At 40.4% G+C, this 24,444-nt stretch overlaps 3 protein-coding genes and 1 long non-coding RNA gene across 18 annotated transcripts in view; 2 read left to right on the forward strand and 2 right to left on the reverse strand.

The window, feature by feature from the left end:
* Positions 1 to 3,999: 3,999 nt before the first annotated feature.
* Positions 4,000 to 8,634, forward strand: rnf11a (ring finger protein 11a). Its single transcript, XM_064324015.1, has 3 exons — positions 4,000 to 4,488; positions 5,862 to 6,031; positions 6,744 to 8,634. Exons 1-3 carry the CDS (start codon positions 4,390 to 4,392, stop codon positions 6,913 to 6,915), a joined length of 441 nt encoding a protein of 146 aa, XP_064180085.1. The 5' UTR covers positions 4,000 to 4,389; the 3' UTR covers positions 6,916 to 8,634.
* A 1,061-nt stretch (positions 8,635 to 9,695) lies between these two features.
* LOC135248931 (telomerase RNA component interacting RNase-like) lies at positions 9,696 to 12,059 on the reverse strand. Its single transcript, XM_064324014.1, has 3 exons — positions 11,608 to 12,059; positions 10,663 to 10,740; positions 9,696 to 10,313 (listed from the first exon to the last, which is right to left on the reverse strand). Exons 1-3 carry the CDS (start codon positions 11,890 to 11,892, stop codon positions 10,206 to 10,208), a joined length of 471 nt encoding a protein of 156 aa, XP_064180084.1. The 5' UTR covers positions 11,893 to 12,059; the 3' UTR covers positions 9,696 to 10,205.
* A 40-nt stretch (positions 12,060 to 12,099) lies between these two features.
* Positions 12,100 to 15,443, forward strand: LOC135248934 (uncharacterized). The gene is made up of 2 exons (XR_010328532.1): positions 12,100 to 12,234; positions 14,819 to 15,443. It is a non-coding gene; the product is annotated as an uncharacterized LOC135248934 (long non-coding RNA).
* A 1,457-nt stretch (positions 15,444 to 16,900) lies between these two features.
* The window catches only part of LOC135248930 (nuclear factor 1 X-type), a 151,910-nt gene continuing 144,366 nt past the window's right edge, over positions 16,901 to 24,444 (reverse strand). For all 15 annotated transcript variants that reach the window (XM_064323998.1, XM_064324004.1, XM_064324005.1 and 12 more), the window contains one exon: positions 16,901 to 23,199. In XM_064323998.1, coding sequence (XP_064180068.1) covers positions 23,185 to 23,199 — 15 coding nt within the window. In that variant the 3' untranslated portion in view covers positions 16,901 to 23,184. The remainder of the gene's footprint in view (positions 23,200 to 24,444) is intronic.

Raw genomic sequence — 24,444 nt, forward strand, 5'->3', positions numbered from 1 at the left:
GCGGTCGACATGCAGTATTGTTGCATTACCGCCACCTACTGTGTCTCTGAACATTTATTTAAATCCTTTCCCATAGTCCAATTTTCTTTATGGAATTAAAATTTATCCTTCTTCTCGTGCTGTTCTCTACGGCCTTAAGTATCTTCTTAAAAGTCATATCCTCTATTCCCACCTCTCTTAGCTCCTCCATTATACTCCCCCTTTCCCTTTGGTACCCACTACAATAGATTATAGCATGTTCCACAGTCTCCTCTACCTGGCAGTAATCACACACACCTGTAGGGTGCTTCCCAACTACAGGTAATGTTTTATTTAATACATGTCCCAGTTTTAACCTTGTAATGATGACCTCCTCTCCCCTGTTTCCAATAATGCTTCGTCTTTTTGCATAAACTTTATTCTGAATTTGGTATAGATGCCTACCTATCACGTCTATATCCCACCACTCCTGCCATTTCTGTATCCCTTTCTTCCATATTACACATTTCGATTCTGCTTTACTTATTTGAACTGCTACCTGTATCTCCTCATTTGCTAAAGCCTCCTTGGCCAATATATCCACAGCGTCTGCATTACTCCATTGTGTACTTGGATAACTTTAAACAATAAATCTTCTCGACACTTTGACTTGAAAGATATTATACTTTTAAGGACTGAACTTGAATCAGAACATAATATTACCTTATCTGGTTTGATCTCTTCCACCTATTGTAATGCCATCAACAGCGCATACATTTCCACTGTGTATACTCCCAGTGGGCGGGAGTGGCCCCGCTGTTGCGATCCAGCCAAAAAGGAACCCAGCTATCTAGCGTTTCGTATTAAGCTAGCTTGTTGCTCATCGCTCGTGTGACGTATATACGGGTAGCGTTAATTATATTGTTTTAGCTAAGATTAACAATTAACAGGAAACATTAGCAACATGCGTTGACTGTCATACAATGCTGTTGCACGGACAAGATGAAAACATATCTAGCTAATTTTGGAGAAAGAGCGAGAACAGACCAAAACGCCCTCCTAGATAATCAGAAGAAATGAGTACCCAAAGACATTTTCTTTAACCTTTATTTTACCAGGAGAGTCCCATTGAGACAAAGATATTACAAGGAGAAATACAAATACAACACGCTTTTCTTAGTCGACTCAATTGTATATCCTTGTTTTGGGCTGAATGCGTGCCCGCCTGTCTAGTTAAATATGCATGCCTACCACTGAACTGAGGTTAGAAACAGTCAATGTACTAAATGTAAACAGTCTCTGATAACCGAAACAGATGGTTTGCCTGAACCTGCGACGCCAGAAATTAACAAGGAAATTTTCTGTTTTAAAACTGATGCTTAATAGGGCATCGCATTTGCCATGATAATAATATATGCTACAGTAAATCTGCATTATATTAATCAATGTCTACAATGCTTATATCAGTCTGTCTGACTGGACGAGAAAAGATGGGGGTTAGAACTGACATGACTGCACAGAAAACTGCACAAGGTAATGTTTCTAAAAAAAATAAAGGACAGAATAACAACATGAAACTGAAAGCAACAAAGATACATTAATTTGAATAAGCAAACAACAGGACCCTATAAGGTGTCTCTCCATCAAAATGCAACCATGACTTAGGTGTTTTAGGGGCTTATGTTTCCAATTTTCTGCATACGTCCTTCTGGTAATCTCATATAAAAAAAATAAATAAATAAACTGAATTTTAGACAGATTAGACATGCATAATGCATGTTTCAAAATGGCTGCCAGTTTGGGGGATTAACACCTTGATCTGATTGTCTGTAAGGATATGAATTAAATTAAAAATCATTTTGCAAAGAACACAAAATGAGTACAATTTTGTCTCAAATATGAATGTAGTACATACAAGGGCATAAGTTTCATTTTAACATTGGGGGGACACAAACACTGACCATTCAGTTCCTCCTTAACCACAAATACAAAGAAAAAAAAAATGTTTTAGACCGCTAGCTGAAATAATCGACACTGCATCATTGAGTCTCGTCTTTTTACATTAGTTCATATTCTTTGTGTAATCCAATGGCAAAATAGTCTACAGCATATATAAATAGTATATATTTATACTGTATCATATTGAAAAATTATAGCAGTATAAACTTTAAAAAAGGCAACTTAGGCAACTCTCCACTCCAATATAGCAAAATGGAATTGTATAGGTTTGAAAAATAGAAAGGCTCAATTACAAAAGAAAGGCAATTTAGCTGATGCTCCATTTGCTAATATATACAGTATGTACTATTAAAATTGCAATAATTATCTTCTATACATGCATGCTTCTTCTAATGATGAAATCCAAAATGAAAATAGCTTCAATAAATATTACAAAAGGAACTGAGGGAATGTGGCTGTTCCATTTTGTAGTACTGAGGAGCATTACAGAAGAATAATTTCAATTTGACATACTGAAAACATATCCGTTTTACAAATGCATTAAATTGTAATGGATTGTATAGCAATAAACAACAGCATAGTGCTAAACCAGATATCACCTCAAGGAATAACATCTCACAATTGCATAAGTCTAGTTAATTGTAATGTCTGATTGTCTTATTTCACCACAATTCAAACACAAGTGTATTGAAGTCTCATGTGTAACCCTGCATCCCCTCCCTCTGATTTCATTCTGTGCTCTACTCTACCCCGATGCTACATCTATAGGATGAACCTCTTCTGTCTATCATTGAGGACAGGATCATTTCAGAACAAAATCTTTCAATATGACAATGTTATACTAAACCCCTTCAAATCTACGCCTATGAGTACATATTAAAAATTAAATCAACGAAAATCTTTAAGAATGAGAAAATCATATGTGGGCATAATCGTACGCTGGTGACACATTCACAAATAAAGCATATAGTGATTTAATGTTGATATGTGCCTCCCTTATGGAATTCCTTCATGGTTAACATTTATTCATAATCTTGATTATGGACCGTATTTTTATGCACTGCACTCTTTGGACACAGGCAAGGGGAGCAACATTTCACAACTATAAACTATAGGAAATATAATCTTGCACACTGGTGTTCTGTTCCATCCCCAAAACTATTCTATATTAAAACGCTTTGTGTGTCTGTTTTTTAACAGGGCAGAAGCTTGCAAAAGTGTGGTTTTTCTGTTGGAACACAGAGCCAAGTAGACATGAAATAGTCTAAAACTTAATTTATCAATTTAATATGTAAGAGATGAGCTATTTCCATAAATTATCTGTGTACATATCTCAGTGAAATGATGAAAGAATGAGGCTCACGTGATTTTCTTCTGTTGAAGAAGTATAACCTGTATACATTTATGACCATTATTTTGCATAGGTGACTTGTTTTTAAGATATGAATAACTCATTTTGGTTGTCCTTGTTATCTTACAATAGGAATGGGATTTTTATCCCAATTTTTCCCGGAGATACAGACTCCATTTCTTGTGGAATGAATAAAAAAATGTCAGCAAAAATAGTGATGCTTACTATTGAGAAATAATGGAAATAAATTTGCCTCCACAAAAGTAGGTGGCTATAGATATATTATTTGTACAGTAAAGAGAAGTGTGACATAAATAACTGGCTACATCTATGAAAATTTGAATGAAGTGGGCATTTATAAAAATTATTGTCAGCAATGGTAGGTTCTGAGCAGAGAGATTAACCATGAAGACTTCTCCAAGAAATCATGTGTACAAAAGCAAAGGCACGGCATTCAAGCAGCTATGGAAATTATTTCCCCCCACAACTCCTCATCTCTAAAATACATCCCGTCGGTCACTGATCCAGTAATTCTATTTTTATACCCAGATGGTTAGCTTCTCAAAGCAATGCATCCATAAATCACATTGCTGGACACGACACAATTAAATGTATTAGAACAAACATAACCCAGCTTAAAATGCAAAGATTACCATTCTCTCAAGTTTCTTTATAAAAATGAAGTAAATGAGACGTCAAATATTTTTCACTACACTTCCCAGAATACCACACGGACGCTGCACATCCGTTCCAGCAGTTTGTAAACAGAGCGAAAGGAGAGATGGAGTCGACAAGAGGTCTCACCTAAAACATTATATAATCAATGAAAAACTTCTGTCATTCATAGATAAATAGCTAAATATATTTTATTTTACATACGCCGTCGAATGTTTGTTTTCTAAATTTAAGAGTAATTTAAAGGATTATAATAATTCAACGGTCCTACAGTAGCATTTGTGGTTTTGTGAATCGGCGTGTTGGTCAGCGGAGTGCTTTTACAAACCAAAAACAAGGAGAAAACAGACTATTCCAGCGCCGAGTCCGATCTGTAGTGTCCGTCTGGGCTGGCAAACCGGGAGTGTGGCCTGTGTGGAATCGTCCTCCGTATTTGGTTCGGTTCGATGGGGAACTGTCTATCCTCGCAGGGCGCCGATGACTTGTCTCTACTAAACGAGTCGGAGGGAGCCAGTCTACCAGGGGAGCCTCCGCCGCCTTACCAGGTGCGCGGAAAGGGGGGTGCGAATCAAATCGACTCCGTGGATTAACGGTTATCGGTACCCTACGGTTACAGCTGCAGAAGTTACTGCATGTCAAATGCATTCATTAACGTTAGACTATATAGCTACACTAAATGTCACAAAAATCAAGACAAGCCAGGTATTTTCAACACGGCTAGCTAGCTTGATAGCAACAAAGTTAGCTACCTTGCTTGTTATGTTGATACAAGTAGGATACGCTGATTTTGGACTGTATAACATCTACGCCAGACCTAAGTAAAGCTTAAATGGTAACTGTTACATGGTTGTTACACACGTGAGTTAATGTTTTGAAATACATTTACGTGCATAGGCAGGTTAGCTAGCTGAAGTTATATATGTGAAAACATTCAAACATAAGATCAACTTGACTTAACAGAAATAAGTTACCTGGTCATATAGGAAAGGATTATTAGTGGCATGGGTTTCCTGACACGTCGCGCATCGGATCAGTAGCCTACAAACAATCGTACATTTTACGACGTGGTGTCAATCTACTTAACACACAAAATGAATTTCAAGCATATTATTGAATATATTTAGCAAAAGTAAAAACTATGAATTCTAACCGTGTCCAATAAGAATGCTTATCTCTGATAGTTAACTGATATTGGGTGCAAACTCTTTTGCTACCCTAGGCGTGAAGTATTGATTCAAACGCTGGTGTGTATTGATCGCCCCTTGAAATAGCAGAATCGCGTATATTGGAACGAGGTAAGACTAGTTCAGGATAAGAAACATGCCAAGGTTTAAATAAGACTGTTTCAATGATTGTGTGAGGTTGTTTCATGATTAAAATGTCTGATTTGCCATGTTCCTGGTCACAAGCAGGTGATTTAATTTTTGTTTATGTTAAATAAACTTTCTGTGATGTATGCGTTGAAGGTTAACCTGTGATTTTGTCAACTGTCAAGACCGCTGTGTCCAAGATCAAGACCATTTGAAGTTGGATATCTAAGAAGAATAATAATAATTCATATTAATTAATATATATTTTTTTTCCATTAGCAACTCATGTATAGTGTCTGAAACTACATAAATGAGCAGTCAAACAAAATGTAATTTGTTAAGGAACAAATGTAGTTGAAACTGCAAATACTAATACTAGTAAAAAGGAATTAATTGATACATAATACTGAGTCCTTATTGGGTCAACAAGGTTGAGGTGTTCTGGGATCGATGCACTGATGATATCTTTCAAACCCTTCTCCCTGTGTGAATGGCTGCATTTATTTGCGTATGCATGTTTGTCTGTGGCTGACTGTGTGTCTGAATGTGTCTGAACTGTGTGGGACGCCCTGTGTGTGTGTGTGTGTGTGTGTGTGACACCTTCTCAGGAGCGAGCCCAGGTGCCAGTGTACCATCCTACGCCCAGTCAGACTCGGCTGGCTACCCAGCTGACAGAAGAGGAACAGATCCGCATAGCCCAGAGGATCGGGCTCATCCAGCACCTGCCCCGTGGCATCTTCGACCCTGGCTCCGAGCCGTCTGACAAGAAAGTCAAGGAGTGAGTGCCAGCTTTCTGTCTGTGGTTGACACTCATTTAAGCAACTTTAATGCTTGAAAATCCGCCTTTATTGTCTGGGGTGCAGGTTCTCTATGTATGATCTAATCGCTAATTAACATTGATTTGTAAATACTTTTGCCCCACTCATTTTTAGTTTAAGGGTGCAAAAGCTGTTAATGGAAAACAGTGGCTTACTAAACCTCACAATGTGTGGAGCTATCAATAATTTTGTGAGCCAATTGACAGACTGCTCTTCATAGCAACACACTCTGATTGGTTTACTTCGTAGAGTGGGGATTTCAAACTTCACCCTTCCATAACCAGGAACAATAGCTAAATCCTTTATGCAAGTATTTGATATCTGAAACTCTGATGCTCAGGGAACATCAACAAAATACATAATATTTATAAAAGTTCACTTTTTGGAGTTTTTTGTACTATTTCAATTTTAGTTTATGTCTTTGATTGGGTTCAGTGGTTTTTGTTTTTGATTATTTGTTTGTGATTTTGGATAGTCACAGAAGTTTCAACTTTTTGGATTCACAATAGTTGGTGTTGGCACATCAATGGGTCTGTGTTGTAAAACAAGAAAATAAACTTTAATTAACTCCTAAGTAGCATATAATACATTACATATAATCACATCTTTGGTTGGAGCCATTTCCTACAAAACATGCATCCCTCCATTTTGTGCCCTCTCTTGTATCCCCAGGTGTGTGATCTGCATGATGGACTTCGAGTATGGAGACCCCATCCGGTTCCTGCCGTGCCTGCACATCTACCACGTAGACTGCATCGATGCCTGGCTCATGCGCTCGTTCACCTGCCCCTCCTGCATGGAGCCAGTGGACGCTGCCCTGCTTTCCTCATACGAGACTAACTGAGCCAACCACCACCCTTTAGTTACCACATCCCCTGAAATCACACTAATCAAGCTGTCTAGGGGTGGTGGGACTGATGCATGGAGGGAGGGGCTGAGCAGTGGGAGAGTGTATGTGTTTGTGTGCGTGTGTTTGGGGATGGAGCATGCCAAGAGCCTTGGGGGGGGGGGGGGGTGCAGAACAGGAAGGGGTGATCAGACGAAGCTGAAGGGATGCGTCTTTTGCTCGAAAGCCAAAGACCTGGCTTGCACTTCCTACACCGAGTCATCAGTGAAGGATGACGTAACTAAAAACATGTGAAAGCATTTGGCCTATGTGAACACACATTACCAATAAGTATTGGTGGAGAGTGGGGTGTATTTATCGGTTCAGTTCATGTGCCTGATTTTTATTTTATTATTTTGCTCGCACTCTACCATCAAGACCAAAGGTGCAATGAGTAACATATATGAATATGAAGCTGTGCTATGTTCTGATTGGTCAAAGGGTGAATTTTTGCCTACATATTGATTTCTAAGACTGACTACAACAGCTAGTAGCTTGTTGAAGGAAACTGTTGGGACAGGGGTGGTAATCAGCAAAGAGATCTCAATTGCACAGAGCCCCATTCTAGAATGCAATCTGAATGATTTTGAATCTTTTATCCAAAAAGTGCATTCATGCTTATGAAGATTTTGGACAACATGTCATGCCATCTAATTTCTATTTATTTTTTTGTGTGTGTTACAGTCATCCTTGTGATTTAATTTGAGGTTCTATCATTGTTTCAGTGGGGTGGGAGGGGTCAGTTTATTTGTTGTCCCAAAAGCTGCTGTTTATTGTTTATTCGTTTAGCCTTTATATATATGTACATGTATTTCCACGTTCCTAAGGAGCTTTGCCTTGGACTTGTGCTCTATGCCATTGAAGCTATGTATGGAATTGTGTTTCTGTTGATGTCAATGCCCTTTTCAAAGCAAACATGATGTGCAATCCAGACTGTGCACACATCCTTATCTCTCTAGCCATTCTCTAGCTCTCCTTTACAAGTTTATTCTGATTAATGTTTCCTCCTTCGGCCAACCTTGCATTTTGCTGCTTGTACGATCTGTGAAAAGAATGAAATAACATTAAAGATAACTTTCATCAATCTGCAGTCAGGTCTGAGATAAAGTGGGGACAATGGTTTGAACTAAATGTCAGAGAAATGAAATAACATTTTTTCTGTCATATTCACCTATTAAATTTCAGCAAATCTTGTAATCATAAATATTTTGGAGCTTTCTGACTCATAGGGCAACTGATACATGCAATCACTGGGGAAATATGACGTCTTAGAATTATTTGGGCCAAAAGTGGCTGTTGCAATAATTTCTAAACAAGGGACAAGTCAATATGCATACAGGCTTGTGAATGGCTAGAGAGAAGGGAAACGATTAAGCATGGTCTGTGGTTATAAAACGTTCTGTGAAATACAATCATCTCTTATACGTGATTAATAGTGTCATTCTTATTTTATTTTTTGCTAAAGATTGACCTTGACACTGAGCCAACCAAGGTTTGCCAGGGTTTATCTACTGGCAAGAGTTTGTATGGTGAACAGGCGAGAGTCAGAAATTCCTGGCTGCTATTACTACTTTATTGATTTTTCTTTTTGTTTTATTTAGGTGTGTGCAATAATGGCACGGCTTTTAGGAAACAATGTACAGACCACAATAAAGGTGGATGCCAAATGATTCTGGAGTGACCGTGTTACATGCCTTTTATTTAATTTATGCACTTCAAGGAAATGTGCCACTGTCAGTAATGGTCACATAATACCCTCATTTTATGGTGGAATTTATAGTATGAAAACAACATTGTTAATTAGGATTTATATTCCAAAGCACACAAAATGGGATTTGCATTGATAAATTTGGACTTATTTGTGGAGTAATAATTTGTGGAGGTGCGTATTTGTTGATTAATTATGACAATTACAAGTATCTGTTAAGTAATAATTTGTACTTAAAAAAAATTAAATTGATAACTGATATTTTATGAACAATCTATTCCTAACGCTGTTGGAACCAAAGGAGACTTTTTTTTTGGAATTAACTGAATTTCTCTGGGTGTACTCGGCTCATTAAGGATCATACCCATTAAACACTTCACACCTGCAATAACATGCACTGCAAGAACAAGCTTTTGTTATTAAAATATTAACAAGAATAAAATAAGCACATCAACAGGTTAATCCATAAGTCTGACATAAGAGAACCTTTAAATGTTCTAGTTCTATCATTTACCCAAAGAATGCAATTTTCTCACTGGTCTGTAAAGCTAGTTAGTCCTGGACACCTTGAAACATGTCCCATGAGTGTTCATCAATATCCTACTCTGAATGACTGGTTATCACTTATTCAGGTTGCATGTTCAAAGACAAAATTTGCTTTCTTTGCACTGTTAGTAGTTAAAGCATGATTTACAAGTTTATACCTTCAGTTTATGGGAGCAATGGGGGATTAAACCAAGCAAATTTCTCTTTTGAGACACAGTGTAGGACAGGCCAGAGTGGGCCATCTCTGCCATATGATTAATTTTTCTTATTCCAAAAATCTCATAAGCAATCTGCATGAATGTCCCAGACACCTGCTTCATGCGTCAGATTGAATATTGTCCATGGTCTCCATTGACAGCCATTCCATCTTGGGCTGCACAGTGATTTGAGAGAGTGGCTTGACTCACGTTATCCAAGAGCACTGTTCCAGACCACTAACTGAACTAATGCACATCTGAGGTACAATGCAGACCAGAAGACTACAGGTGGTCATATACATTTTACTACACAAGGATTCAGGCCAACTTCATATCAACAAATAAAGTAAAAAATAAAAAATAAAAAAACACCAATTCAGATGAAGTAGACAATAATATCACACTAATTCTACTAGGCAATACAAAAACGAAAAGCTATGCAAAAATATTTTAATTATTCAAAAACACAAAAAACAATGTTTGTTTTCGCATTTTGTTTTGACAGCAGCTGTCCCCAAACAAAGGATTAAGAAACAAAAAAAAAAAGGCTTTACACAACAAAAATCAAGGTACACCTGGAGCCCATGTGTTGCGCAGACGTAAAATATCACTGGCCAGTCAGTCTGTTGCTGCTCAAATGAACACTATATGGCAGGCAGATTATCAGGGCACAGGGTGGGCACTGGGCCTTCTAAACCCCAGGAGTGTTCCATCAGTCACAGCAGAAGGCAGGTGAGGAAGAAGAGAGAAGTCTGGGTGTTCAGGGCAGAGGATGAGTGTAAAAGTTCTCAGGAGTTTTATTTTACCAGAGGTCTGGTTTTATCGTCATCGCCACACTGGTGGGCTTTATATTTTCGAACCTCAGCCATGTATTTTGTCCAAGCATCCCCTTTACCTGGTTCAACCTAGAAGTAGAGGAGAAAGATTGGTTCGGTGTCATATAGCTCACAAACACTGAGCACAAATCTACTTCAAGATTAACTAGGTTCAGTCCCTTACATTCCAGTTTCCCATTTTAAGGTTACACTGAAATAGAAAATTCTGGCAGAGAATGCATCCTAATTTAAACAAACACTGCTAGCAGCAGTTGCATCACAGTCACTATATTGTCTCAAGTCAGAGGTTTTAAAGATCTGTCCTTTGATACACCCACTACCAAAACAATCGTGTGAACGCAAATGAAACTATTATTAAAAATAAATATACAATATTTTTATGGTGAAAAAAGTAATTTAGGATGATGTTAAATAGTACCTCTGACTCCAATTTTTGTTTCTTTGCAACCATTCCTGTCTTGAGCGCTAATTTGGCACCGCCTCTCCGCTTGCCCACCTGGTTAAGGAACAGAACAACTAAAACCGTTATACGAGCCCTTTCAAAGTGCCCTGGAGAAGACCGCGACAAGTAAAGATAGAAGCTGTCTAGCCTAACTAGCTACATTTAAATTAATTCAAACTTAACCAAAAAAAATCTTTCGAGTAAAAAGCCTTGTAACTGTACTGGCTCCATATATTTTTGATGCAATCGTGAAATGCAGCTGGGGAATGGTTTAAGAGTAGCGATCTTAGCTAGCTAGCTTAGGTAGCTAGCCAACTTGCAAAATTAACGTTAGATTAACCAGCTTTCCATGGTAGCAGAAACAGCTGCTTCCACTTCCAGCTGTGTTGTCAATTCAACTAACGTTTGCAAGCTAGCTATATCCACTTTAGCAACTTAGCATTAACCAAGATGGGCAAATTGCAATTAGGCTAGCATAGCTATCATTGCTATACATTGTAGAAAACGAGTAGCTAAGACTTGCTCCCACACATCGACTAATATGTCATGGAATTACTAATCATGAATGTTGCTAGTGCAATGTTAGCTAGTTTAACAGGTTAGTTGACCGATATGAAATTTAGCATGGTTCATTAGCTGCATGAAACGTGCTACAATCAACCAAAAAGTGTTTGTTGGTTGATTGGCAGTTAACCAAACAGCAACGCTCTAGCTAGTAGTAGCTAGCTATATGCGTGAAAGCGCTGGCCAACTTGAAGCTAGGATAGCTAGAAGAAAAGCTAGAACAAACAACAATTTGTCTATATTAGTTGGCTGTCAGACTGGACTGCTAGCTAACGTTAGTCAGGGCGAAATTCCATCCTCGCTGCTGACTATCACTAGCTAGCTAGCTACTCTCGTTATTACTGCCAAACCCCTTACAAAGCTGGCCACGCTAAAAGTCTTCTTTTCTTGCGTCGATTGTTCCCCCTCTGCAGAGCCATTATCGTCCTGACACTGGCCCATCTCTCTTTTTCTTTTCTCCTCCTCCATTTTTTTCTTGAACATTTCCAAAAAGCTGCCGTCGTTGGCGAAAGCGTTCCCCCCAGTAGCATTTCCGACACCTGGGCCATGACTGCCTGGGGAGTCGGTGTTGTTACTGTTGGATTCGCTTCTGCTAGTTTTGCTACTCCTGCGTTTCGCATCCATATTTTCTGTGTGGACCATTGATATGTAGAGTCCAGAAAACCTCTGTCCCAATTGTTTTTCTTTATCTTTATAAACCGGCGTTTTCTCGTAATCAAACTCGGCTCAATAGCTAGCTGGCTAGCTAGCTAACGTCAGAGCGCTGCTGTGTGCGGCTGCAATCACGCCACCTTAACCACAGTCATGCTGCAGTTCAAAAGCAGTCGGGCGGCTTTACCGGTCCGCGTTTAAAGGGATAGTTGCTGTGCAAGCGCTGCTTTGGTGATACATGATTCCTGAAGTGTGTGTTCTTGTCGAGATCTCTAACCAGCGAATATTTTACCAGTCGGTGTAGAGCGAGCATGTCGTCAGAAACAGAAATATGTAAATATCTCAAATATCCTTCATTGCAGGCAGAATTATACCAGCCAGTTAAAAAAGTAGGCTACTCAAAAACTGAAATAATATCGAGTTTACTCGGAAGTACGAGAAACTGGGGCTATTCCCTTGAATTAGGCTACTACTAATTCGAATTTTAGTGCCACTGCCTCTCTGATTTTATTCTAACTTCCCTGAACAAGGCTTTGACTTTCTGCTTTCTGGCCTCATATCATCTAATAACACTAATGCTAATATGCAGTTTTGATGTTTTTTTCTCTTACGTAAAAAAACGTAAATGCACATGTTTTAGTTGCTTTGAGCAGACAAACAGTACGTGGGTCTTTTAGGTATTTTTATTTACAGTTCAATTACAGCTTTTACATTTAATTGCTGAGCTACTACAAAATTCCTAAATGTTAAAAAAAAAAAACATGGTTGCACATCCATTACTTCCCATTGAAAGATAGTCTTTTGTGTTCACTTTGCAGGTTTAGATGCTGAGTAAGTGCTGTTTGCTCCTCATTTCTTTGGTTTGGCTGTTGCAGTGTGCCTAAAGTCATTGTCATCAAACGGTGGCCAGCCTTCCTCAGGTGTTTCAGCACCTTCTCTGCAACATGTTCTCGTTGGCAGGTCCGCAGTTTTGGCCAAGTCACTACCCGTCACCTACTTCCAGCTGAGGTTCTCTCCTATTCCTCAGCCAGCACAAGGCTTTCATTGGTCCCTCCCCAAACCTTTGTGCTGCTCCTTTACTAATGCAGTCTTACACCAGTTTGAATACTCGACTGTTTCTGGCTCACAGTTGTTTTCCCACGGTAGGGTAAGTTTGATCGAGATCAGCGTCTTCGCCTCTGTAGGCCGTAACACCACATCTGGTCTGGTCTGTTTGTACAATTTTCTTCTTCGAAGGTCTGCCCTCATTCCTTGGCGATTGTGCCATTTGTAACAGGCTCATGTCCGCAAGTCTCGCCCGAACGCTGTCATGTCTATCTGTATTTTCGTTCTGTAAGTGCCAGCTTGCATCCTGCAAAAAGATGTGCCATGCTGCTGCTCTCTCTGCAGAGCTTACAAAGTGGATATTCTTTCATACCGTATTTTTGCGAGTTAGTGGGTGTTAGTAACGCATGACAGGCTGCTCGTAATAGGACGGCAGTCAAAACGGCTTCAGTTGTAACAGATCTGCCCCGCTGATACCTCCCTCCTGGGTGGATCCCATTTGGCCCAAAACCCTTTGTTCTCCTGCTCTGCTCTATCTACTTTTCCACATTTGGTACTTCAGCTTGTTGAGTCCTGGACCTCCTATCCCTTGGGCTGGCCTTCCTCTGCTGTTGTCATTTATTAGTGCCATTTCCCCTTTTACTGCCTGATTTGGAACACCTAATCATGTCTATCAACCCTCATTGCTGCAACCTCCACTATCAATTTGGGAGAGTGTAAACAAGTATACATTTATAATAAAGAAAAGCTCATTTTTATAGTATGATTATGATAATTATATATTCAAAATAAAAATAGGAAACAGAAATTTCTGTTTCATAGCCACCTAGGTTTTGTTCTTGGACATAATTACAAACTACGACAGAGCTCAGGAGGTAAGAGCGGTTGTCTGGCAGTCGGAGGGTTGCTGGTTCGATCCCCCACCCTGGGCGTGAGCAAGACACCTAACCCCTAATTGCTCCCAACGAGCTGATTGGTACCTTGCATCCGCAGCCTTTTACCTTGTGGTGTGTGTGTCTGTGAATGGGCGAATGAGAGGCATCAATTGTAAAGTGCTATATAAATGCAGTCCATTTACCAACTGTTGCCTCCTAGTTTAGCTTAGCAAAGGTTAGATCTGAGTAATGTTCACTGTGTGAACTGGACTTTAATGTGTTCATAGTTATGAAGTTGCTTTTGGTATGCACTTATTGTACGTCGCTTTGGATGAAAGCATCTGCCAAATAAGTGCAATGCAATGTAACTGGTTTCATTTCAATCAGGCTATTCTACTGTGTCAAATGGCATTCGCCTGCCACCGTGTGGATATGGAGAAATTATCTGAGTGAACTGCACATGGATGCTTTTATAGTATCTAATGGGACCTGTTTTATGGGGCTGTAGAGTAGCACGTCCTACTCGTTATTGCTCGTATAGGTCTCCTGGCTTCAGTCAGCACTGTGGGGGTGAGGTGAGGTGCTCACCGACTATGACTATGTGTATATGCTGCATTGATATTGCTCTTCCAAAAAACATAACTGAAGTGTGGTTGGCATGTTAGGCTTACAACTTCTCTAGCGGATCTTGCGTTGTTTCATAGTTTTGTCACACAAGATTATATAACCTGGGTGGTCATCAAGGTTACAACAAGGTTACACTTTTTAAGAAGTGTGGTTCCATATCAAGCCATTGCATGTAGTTTGAAGTAAAGGATTCTCAATGTAATTGCTTTTTTAAAAATCTTGACATCTGAAAATCATTCAGTTTTGCTAAAGAGAGGAGCTGTCACAGAGTTGTTTGATAAATCAATAGTTGTATATGATCAGGCATTAGCCATCAATCTGCTTTCTCTTCCAGGGCCAATTTTGTCATAATACCATTTTTTTTCTCAAAGGCCTACCAGCTGGACAGTCCTGGACCGTGACAGCCCACCCAAAACCTCGCTGCCCTGCCACAGATCCGGACTGTGGTTGCCCGGGCAACCGTCCAGCACAGAAGTGGCAGAGGGCAGCAATAAGAGGACGCTCAGAGGGGAAATCTTTCCCCCAAAGCCCGGAGCAAACGGAGGCTGGAAAAAAAAAGAGAGAGAGCCACAAAGAGGAGCTGTTTGCTCAGTTTAGCGCCGCCTTGGTCAGGACGCTCCCCGAGCGCAGCGGGGCTTTGGCATGGCTGTGGATACATCGGGTCCTGTTTGGGAACGAGACGGAGGCTCAGACGCACCCTGCTGGGCCCCTCACCAGCAGGGTCTGATACCCCGCCCCAGGAAGGGAACTGCTCATTTTGGGCGACGTGCTAAAAGAACAGCCGCCCGTAATGCGTCTGGTGCAGCTTCACTTTGTCTTTGTGCTGTAATGGATAGCCAGGAATGGGCATATTCTGAATGCGCTATTCTGCTGTGCGCTAGCCCTGTGCACTGAAAATTATTGGTTACATGATCGTTTGCATTCCCTACCCTCTTTTCTGCCCCAAATTATAACCAAGTTTTTAGTTGATCTAAATACAAAGATACAGCTAAACAATATGGGAGATAACTTATTGAACACAAAACATGGTATCTTCCAATGTCACTTTAATACAAAATAAGGGGGTTTAATAATGATTCTTGCGTCGATTCCTGTGTGCTTCTGCATGCCAGAGGCAGACCATTCCACTGATATATCTGTCAGTTATGTCTGACAAGACCACAAAAAACAACATTTAGCTAATGTATTGCGAGCTAATCCTTGTGCCAGAAGTAAAACTGCCAGCTAGACTTCAGCAGGACATAAGCAATCCTCAGGAAGGAAACTAGCAAGCTAGCTAATCAGTTGTTTAATACAGCTAGCTAACACTTCATCTGTATGCTAGGTAACGGCTGTGTGGCCACTAAACATAGCATAATAAGCTAATAACCTCCCTATGTGAGAATCCAGAAAAGCTAGCTGGAGACCAAGTTTGCGGACAGTTTCATTGTACAAGGCCTTTTCCATCATCTGATTGGAGATATCTCTACAGGTGGCTACACTCATGTTGTTTAGGTTCAAGAGCACAACTGAGCCATGAAACAATATGGTGCAGGTTTACATGTGAAATGATAGCTAGCTTCCCCCCCATTTTTTAATACCTTACAATAAGGTCACATGAATTGGCATGAACTAATGTAGTTGCTAACTAGTACTAAAAAATGGATCTGTACAGCTTTGTTAATGTATTTGTACATCAATTTTAACAACTACATTAGTTAATGCCAGTTAATATTGGGATTACAAAAACAGTTAATGTATTTGTTAATGGTTAACTAATTTTAAGTTTATCACAGAAATAATTTATTAATGTATTTGTTTACTACTAACAAAACTTTGTGCTCAATGTATTTGTACATCATTAATTCATGTTAACAATGACATTAGTTAATGGCAAGTCATGTGACCTTATTGTAAAGTGTTACCTTATTTTGACGTTAGATGTTGACAGCAAGAAAGCAACTGACAGGGGAGAAAAAATGGTGGCCAATTTATTTATTTATTTTTGGACGTGTTATTGGCTAACATTGGTGTACATATGCTGCGATTAGCTGAAGTGTGCTGGTTTTGCTTGGGGCAGGGAAATTAAGAAACGGAAGCAGAAGCAAAAAAAGATGAATAATAATACGAAGCAAAGTAACAGAAATAAAATATCCAAGTAACTGGTGCTTTGTTGTGCGGCTGTGTGAAGTTTCATTAGAGAATTTGTGTGTTACATGAGGTCAGAGGTCATGTTCATAAAGAGTCTATGGTCCTTGTAGTATACGTAAGGGACACATGCCCCGCCGAGGCGTAATACAAATAGAAAAATAATTTTCTTGACGTATGAAGTGCATTCAGTTTCTACTGAAGAGCTGACCCTTAGCTTATCTCAGGAAGCAACACACAAATTTCCTTTCTCAAGTCTTTGATCTCGAAGAAAAATACACACCCAACATCAAAGGGACTAAATAAAGACACCAGACAGCACGGCATTACAGTCAAGAACATCCTTTTATTTAATCAGTTAAAAGTGCTGCTCTTTTCAAACTGTTTTTATTATTATGGAAAAGAAACTGTAATTAACACATGCATTTCACCTTGAGCCCTGGGGGCGTGCTTTCTGAGACATGGACTCTACTCTGTAGGCAGAGAGGGGGCGGGGCCAGCTGAGGATCTGTCTGTGTGTCGCTAAACGGTGCTACATGCTAAATAAAAAATATGAAACAAAAAATGGAAAAAAATAAAAATAAAAAAATGGACATCTGGCACAAAGCTAGGACAGGGCTGCTCACCGTCAAATGGGCCATTTCCAAACCCCCCACACAGCAGGAGAGGTCAATGCTCCACCCCCCAGGCTCGCTCACTGCAGCCAATCACCTCTCGCGGCTAATACTGCTGCTGGCTTCGCAGAATAAATCAGAATAGAGTAAACCCACCCCGTGCAACCGCTCAGGAAATGTTTAGATGGAGCATTATAGCTGTTCTTTTGCCAGTAGAATGATTGGAGTGCCAGATTTAACTAAACAGATCAAGTCTGCAAGTGGTTAGAGCGGATAGGACAGTTTGATTCTTGCAGAAGGGTTTTTGTTTCAAATAGTAATGTGGGGGCTGGCATTAAAAAGGCCCTTGTACGGGACTGTACTGGTTTGAGCTTTCACCCAGCCATGCATTTGGACAGTCTGTCATAAGGTGCTTAGAGTGGTTTCATTTATTTGATAAATTTTTGAGATGTTTCCCTACAACCACTAAAAAGGTGCCATGCATTTTTTTAGCATCCCGTTCTCATCTTGACATCTTGCTAATGAAAAGTATATTACAACAACAACAAAAGAAACTGTTAAAGCAAAACGAAGATCAAAAACAATTTGAACAAATTTAAAACAAATTGAAGATCAAAAAACATACCAGCAAAAAAAAAACCAAAAAAAAAAAAATGAAATGACAAACTGTCCTCTCCTATCCCAGCAGCCCCTTCACCGCCACTCCCTCCCCACCAGAGGAGTATCACTGTATGTTATTTTGTCCCCTGAAAGCAGACAATATGTCCTCAACCCCCCCCCCCCCACCCAGAACACAGAAACCCCCCCACCCTCACACACCCTCCCCATGCCACCCCCAAGAGCCCACTGGTGTAACTTGTTCACGTACTTTAGCTGTTCAATGGAGAAGCTGAAGAGATTGGTATGGTATACATTGTGAAGCGCACAGACAAGAATAACATGTGAGCTAACTGCATTCTGCTCAGACAAAGTTTTTGCCATTTTTTTAAAAACCCCCTCCACTCAGAGAAGGGGAGAAACAGAGACAGACACACAGCTACAGACTACTCCAGTGTCCAAGAGAGGAGGAAAGCCGGAAGGAAGGAAAGAAAGAAAGCAAGAAAGGAAGGACAGATATATATTTTTTTTGCTTTTTTTTTTTTTCATTTAACAATAAAAAGAACTAAATCACACCAATTTCCTTTAGTACTATATATACGGCTTTGAAAAGCTAGAAGAGGATATAGGACAGTAAGAAGGAGGGGACTGGTTTTTTTTTAGAAGGGCGCTCTGGATTACAAGATGGAGTCTGTGAACAAAAGGCACTTTTAAGGGACAACCTTTAAATGCTCAGAATCTACACTACATCACAAAACACAACTTTATTTTCAGTTTTCATTTACACTCAAAGGCTGAGAGAGAAGGGAAGGTTCCATTTTTTTAAAAATACATGATTATCATTTTTTTGGGCTTTTAATTCCCAAATGTGAAATTCAATATCTCTCTCTTTTTTTTTTTTTGCTTGTTGCCAATGCTTGCACTGAGATGGGAGTCTACAAAATCTACCAAAAATCAGTTCACGTTTCACATCTCCCATCTCTCCAAGCATGTGGACTTTAGATCAGTTTTCTCTGCTTTGCTGGCACATTTAGGACAGGATAAAATTTTTTGATGCATCTTCCTAATCAGGGAAGCTCTTGTCTGTGTCTCAGCATGAACGTGGGTGATTTTCATTGTGGGTACCACTTCAAATGTATAAAAAAAATAAAAATAAAAAAAAAGGTGATGGACTGGCAGTGTTCTTGTGAACATATGATAAGTGATATGTGGGGGGCAATTCTGGTCACGATGACTGATGGGCTGGGTACAGCTCAGATCTTCAAACACTGCAGCACGACACATGGGTTATGCTGACCTGGCTTTCGTCACAGAGACACTTGACCCACTGAACTCTGGGACTGTTCGCTCATGCCACCGGAGGCTACGTTTAGCTTGCTATTGAAACAGCCTCCTCTGTTCTGTTGCGTGGCTCTGGGGGATTATAGCGCTGAATCTGCAAGCTCTCCTGACCTCGCTCTAAGTTGGGTAAAGGTTGAGGAAAAATGCCTTTTGTCACAACCTAGAAGTAAATGAACCCCTCCCCCCTTAGTAAATACAAAAAGAGGAATAGAAGAAGAATAATGCTCTTTTCCTAAAATGTGCTTTATGATAACGCTTATTTTTGTTTATTATTTATGTATAATAGAGTTTGAATGTACTTTATGTCATAAAAAGCACCAGTTTCGTCTAGCAATATATAATTTCTTGATGTTTTGTAAAATTGTTCCTTCAGCCCTCCCACATTTTAAAAACAAATTATTACAAATAAAACATTAAAAAGTGAAACAAAACAAAACAAAAATTCAAAAAATTTTCCCCCAAACTTACAAAGACTGGGATTCTTTTTTTTCTCCGCTCTCGTATTTAGAGTCCCAGAGCTTGTGGACTTGAAACAAAAATATTTTTTTTTCTCTCTTTTCTTTTAACTTTCTTAAAAATCTCTAACAGACAAACACAATTATCTACCCAATGCATTGCACATGGCTCAATCGACATACATTATTTTTCAATAATAATACTTTCCATCCAAAAAAAAAAGAAAAAACAAAACAAAGTAGGCTGTTTTACTCTTTTTCTTCAATTCTACCCTCAATTTTTAAAAGAAATGTTTGTTTTTTAACTTGCCATGGAATCTTCTTGCTTTTTCTGGAGGTTGTGTATATGTGTATCAGTGGGTCAGTACTGGTACATTTGAACAGATATTGAGAGATGCTGTCACTGACTGACAAAGCCAGGCTTCAAAAAATAACTAGACTGCCATAGAGCTTATATAGCAAAAGAAAAGAGTATATGTTCATAAATATATATGTATATTATATATATGTATATATAAAGATGTTTGCAATCTCCTTTAGTGATTGGTCACCGGTTTAACCAGTGATTCTGAGACATAACATTTTACCATTCTCTATAGCTTATGTGTGAAAAAGAACCTGAATTCATGTTAACAAATTGCATAAAGGGAATACAGAGGCACTTCCATAGATTAAAAAAGAAATCACCATTGTCAATATAATCCTTATGCAGTGGAACTAATTTTCTATGATGCTGAGGAGAAAGCTGCTCACTGGCAACATTGTTTCCCTGCAATGAAACCCACAGCTTGGCAGTCCAGTTATTTTGTGAGGTCAGTGGTTTGATTATTTTGCCTTTCATGAGATAAGCATTCAAAATTTCTCTCACACTAACAACAAATCTCAAATCAATGAAAAAAGGCAGTTTGGAGAACCGAAAAAAATAAACATGTCAAGGCTTCCCTTTATTGTGATCCAGGGGTTTGATGTGTGTGCACGCGCGTGTGCGTGTGTGTGTGTGTGCTTTTCCTGCTGTGACCGCGGTGTGTGTTTTGTGTTTTGAGTTAAACTATGCTGGATGATGTCGTGACCTGTGTGTGGTTTGCGTACTGTTAGGAAGGCGAATCAATGCTGGGCTGAGCTGGAGGTGGATGTGTTTGTGAGAGATTGCTGTCTGCTTCGTGGGTGAGTTGTGGTGATGGGGAAGAGGAAGAGAGGGCAGTTTGGTGTCACCTCTCTGAAAGCACGGCGATGGGGGGGGGGGGGGGGAGGGGGCAGGGCTTGGGTCGGGGGCCGCAGGGAACGCACCGCAATGGAAGCCAATCGCTGTGTGGCCTGGGGCAGCGTCAGACACCCCCCCACCCACCCCCAAAAAAATAAACTATGATTCAACTCAGAGATCTCCCTCTTTGTCCCGATGAAATGGGGGAGAAAAAAATTAAAATAAAAATCAAAAACAGGCTTTTGTTCCACAGTTTCATCCAGTTCTTGGAACGTGGGCTTCTGGGAATGTAAACATTAAGTGTAAACGTTACTGGGGAGGAGGGGCAGAGGGGGGGGGGCTTTGTCAGAGTGGAGATTTGGACATCCTGCCCCTTCCTCCCTTTGTGTTCTATAGCACGCAGCCCCGGAGAGCTGCCATCCAAGACCCCCAGTCATGCTGCCACAGGCCCCACCTGTCTCACAGGCGTGATTGGCTGCCAGAGCAGTCATCCCCGTGTCCCCCGGCCCCCCGAACCAATCCGAGAGTTGCGAGAGGCGCTCCTAAGAGCATATGGGAGGAGTCTGAGCGGATCTACTGCAAAAAAAAAAAAAACGAAAACATGGATTTCTAAAATGAGTTTAGAGTACGGTATTGTCCTGCAAATTAAAACAAAAAAAAGAAGAAGAAATACAATAAAACCACAGTGAAGAGAAGAAAAAAAAAAACTACATGAATGAAACCCAATAAAACAAGCAAAACAATAAACTAAAACCTTAATCCAGCATTGAGATCAGAAGAAAAAGAATGAACAGAAAACCCAATCAGGACAAATGAAAAGAGAACCTGTATTATGTAGCGGCTGATACGTTGCTGTTTGTTACCCCGTGTTCCAGTTTGGCTTTCGGACAGCAGGAGAGAACCACGCTCAGCTACGGCTGCTGGCTCGCTCGCGCACGTCCTGCTCGCTGTGTAAGGTTGGGAGATAGAATGTGCTGCTGACCGTAGCTGCGCAACAGCCCCGCTCAACGGCGCAACGCCACACGAGGAACGGCGAACGGTGGGCTGCTCTCACCACACGCACTGCCTTCCAGTGCTGCTGACTCCTAAAAGACCAGCTCTGGTGGAGGGAGAGAAGGCCTGAGTGCAATGCAAGGCTTAGGGTAGTGTTCTGACGTGCGCGTGTGCGTGCCTGCGTGTATGTGCGTGTGCGCGTGTGCGTGTATGTGCGTGTGTGGGTGTGTGTGCACGTGTGTGTGTATTTAGATGTTCTTTCGGAGGTGTGTACTCCACGGTGCGGCAGAGGGCCCGGGGGTGGTGTGTGGCGCGTGTGGTGCGTGCGGTGGTCTTGGCAGGGCAGCCCTGAGTCTTGGGTATCTGCGCAGTGCCTCACCTGCTGTTTCTGTGACTGTGTGCCTGCTGTGCTCACCCAGAGGGGGGGGGGGGGGGGTGGGGGGGAGGCGCCAGACCTGTCTGGCCACGGCTCGGCTGATTGGTTGGAGTGAATGTTGCTACGGAGGCACGTCGCTGCAGAAAAGCTTTGTTTAATTAGTTTTGCTCTTTTAACATCATTGCTTTTTTCCCCCACTGATGTGCAAAATTGCTTCTATCCCTCATTTGTTCCAATAGTGCATTTGAGTCGGGATGTAATTGCACACGATTAGTGTTAACGCGATTTGTCGTGGCGGGTTGTGGATGTGGATGCAGCAAATTCTTGTTTTGTTGGCGATGCTTCTGCAGTCACTCGTTGTGAATTCAGCCAATTATTGTTCGACGGATAAGCGGAGATCCGTCAATTAGCGCAGGTGTCTGAACATTGAATTGTGCCACCGTGATTGGCTGATTAAAATGGGGTTTGTAAGTAACTTCCTGACTGCAGCGAAACATAATGTACTGTTCATTCTCTCCAACCAATCACGTCAGGACTTGCAGTTGGACGGCGGATTATGTGGAGGGACGGTGCTCAACAGCCAGAACGGCCATGCCCAAATACTGACTGCGAAAACTTATTTGATTTTCTCAATTCAAGGTTCTTTTAAAATCTAGATTCATAGTTTTTTTTAATTTTTTTTAACCATATTTTTAAAATCTGTTGCACATGCAGGTTTTCGTGATTCTTCAGCCTTTGTGCCTCAATATTAAAAGGAAAAGAACTGGGTGATTTTTCCGGTTGCTTTTGCTGCTCTCCAAGATGACTCCTCATCTTCCTCTTCCTCTTCTGAATTAAAATTTTCTGCTAAAATGTTTTTTTCCTCTGGGTTTTTTTTTTTGCTTTGTTCATGGAGCTGAGATTATTTTCCTGTTAAAATCATGCAGGTATTTTCTGTTTTTCATCGGTGTTAGAAGGGCTGGAGAGCGGTTTATTTAATTTATCTTTATATTTTCAATACAGAATTTTTGTTGTTTGCTTCACGCAGGTCTTGTCAGAGGAACCAAGACTGTAGAACAAAAAAGAAGAAGAAAACAAAACAACTTAATCAACCTATTACAATTGAGATTTTAGTACACCGGAAATAAAATGTAGAATAGTCCAGATATGATAACGCATTGTATTTGGGAAATAAAGTTTTCCCGATGTAGTAAAAAATAACCTCAATGGAAAAATGGACTGATATGAACAGTGTGTAGTGTAATATGTACTTTACCCTACAACAAGGTACTGAGTTACCCAAGTATGCATTGGTTTGAATAAAAAATACAAATAAAATATTCTAAATTAATTCTCTGCTAAACTGGTCATATGTATTGTCATTAATTCATGCTAAAATTAAATTCGTTCAAACAGTTTCTCATTTTTCCAGGAGAGGGCGTTCCTGTATCAGGGCTGGTATGCAGTGCGCACAACAGACTTGGCCCATTTTGTCCTTGGAAAAAATTTGAACATGTCAATCAACTTGATGTCAATCGCTCTTCTTTTTATCTATTAAAACCAGTGTCTTTGTCATTTTAAAAAATTTGCAAACCTGAAATGATGCAATCATCAACGCTAACAAGCTAAAAACACAAAGACAACAACTAAACTTAAGGTCATAAAAATGTTTTAGGATTTTCAAACTCAGTTCTTTGAGTTTTGTTTCACTGAGCGAAAAGACTGTGTGCCCTACTCTGGAGTTGTGTCCAGCTCGGGACAAACTCAGAATGAAAAGCAAAGAGAACTCTGCTACAATCCTCTCTAAACTGGCACAAATGAACATTCTAGAAGTCAAGTCCTGGAAACCCTGCAACTCTGGAGAAATAGTCTTTGTTTAGTTCGACTCTTGTAGGTCACAAAAAAAGTTTGTCTCTCCCTCCCTCCCTTTCTCCTTCTCTATCCCAGCAGTCACTGGACTGTTAACTCCTCCTTCTCTTCCAAACTTCCTCTCTCCCTCTCTTGCTCTCTCTCTTGCTCTGGCTCTCTCTCTCTCTCTCTCTCTCTCTCTCTCCCCCAGAGAGAGTAATCCTTGGCAGTAGTGACCACCCTCTCTTCTTACACCCCCCCACTCCAAGTTCAAGTTCAACTGGCTATGACATCATGTCTGGTTGCTGTGGGCAACCAGACAGTTGGGACGTGACTTCTCCGAGGAGCGCACAGCTTAAACTACTCTTTCACTCTCCCTCCTTCCCTAATTGTCTTTCTCTCACTGCTGCAGTACCAGTGTCCGGACACCAGAGGGCCCCTCCGCACAGCGTTCGTCGCTCCCTCT

The sequence above is a fragment of the Anguilla rostrata genome, chromosome 2 (assembly GCF_018555375.3).
Source record: "Anguilla rostrata isolate EN2019 chromosome 2, ASM1855537v3, whole genome shotgun sequence".
NCBI classification, from domain to species: Eukaryota; Metazoa; Chordata; class Actinopteri; order Anguilliformes; family Anguillidae; genus Anguilla; species Anguilla rostrata.

Coding starts and splice junctions, on each gene's coding strand:
- rnf11a (XM_064324015.1), top strand. CDS start 4,390: ATGGGGAACTGTCTATCCTCGCAGGGCGCCGATGACTTGTCTCTACTA. Junction 4,489..5,861: donor AGCCTCCGCCGCCTTACCAG/GTGCGCGGAAAG, acceptor ACACCTTCTCAG/GAGCGAGCCCAGGTGCCAGT. Junction 6,032..6,743: donor TCTGACAAGAAAGTCAAGGA/GTGAGTGCCAGC, acceptor TTGTATCCCCAG/GTGTGTGATCTGCATGATGG.
- LOC135248931 (XM_064324014.1), bottom strand. CDS start 11,892: ATGGTCCACACAGAAAATATGGATGCGAAACGCAGGAGTAGCAAAACT. Junction 10,741..11,607: donor CTTTTAGCGTGGCCAGCTTT/GTAAGGGGTTTG, acceptor TTCCTTAACCAG/GTGGGCAAGCGGAGAGGCGG. Junction 10,314..10,662: donor AACAAAAATTGGAGTCAGAG/GTACTATTTAAC, acceptor CTCTACTTCTAG/GTTGAACCAGGTAAAGGGGA.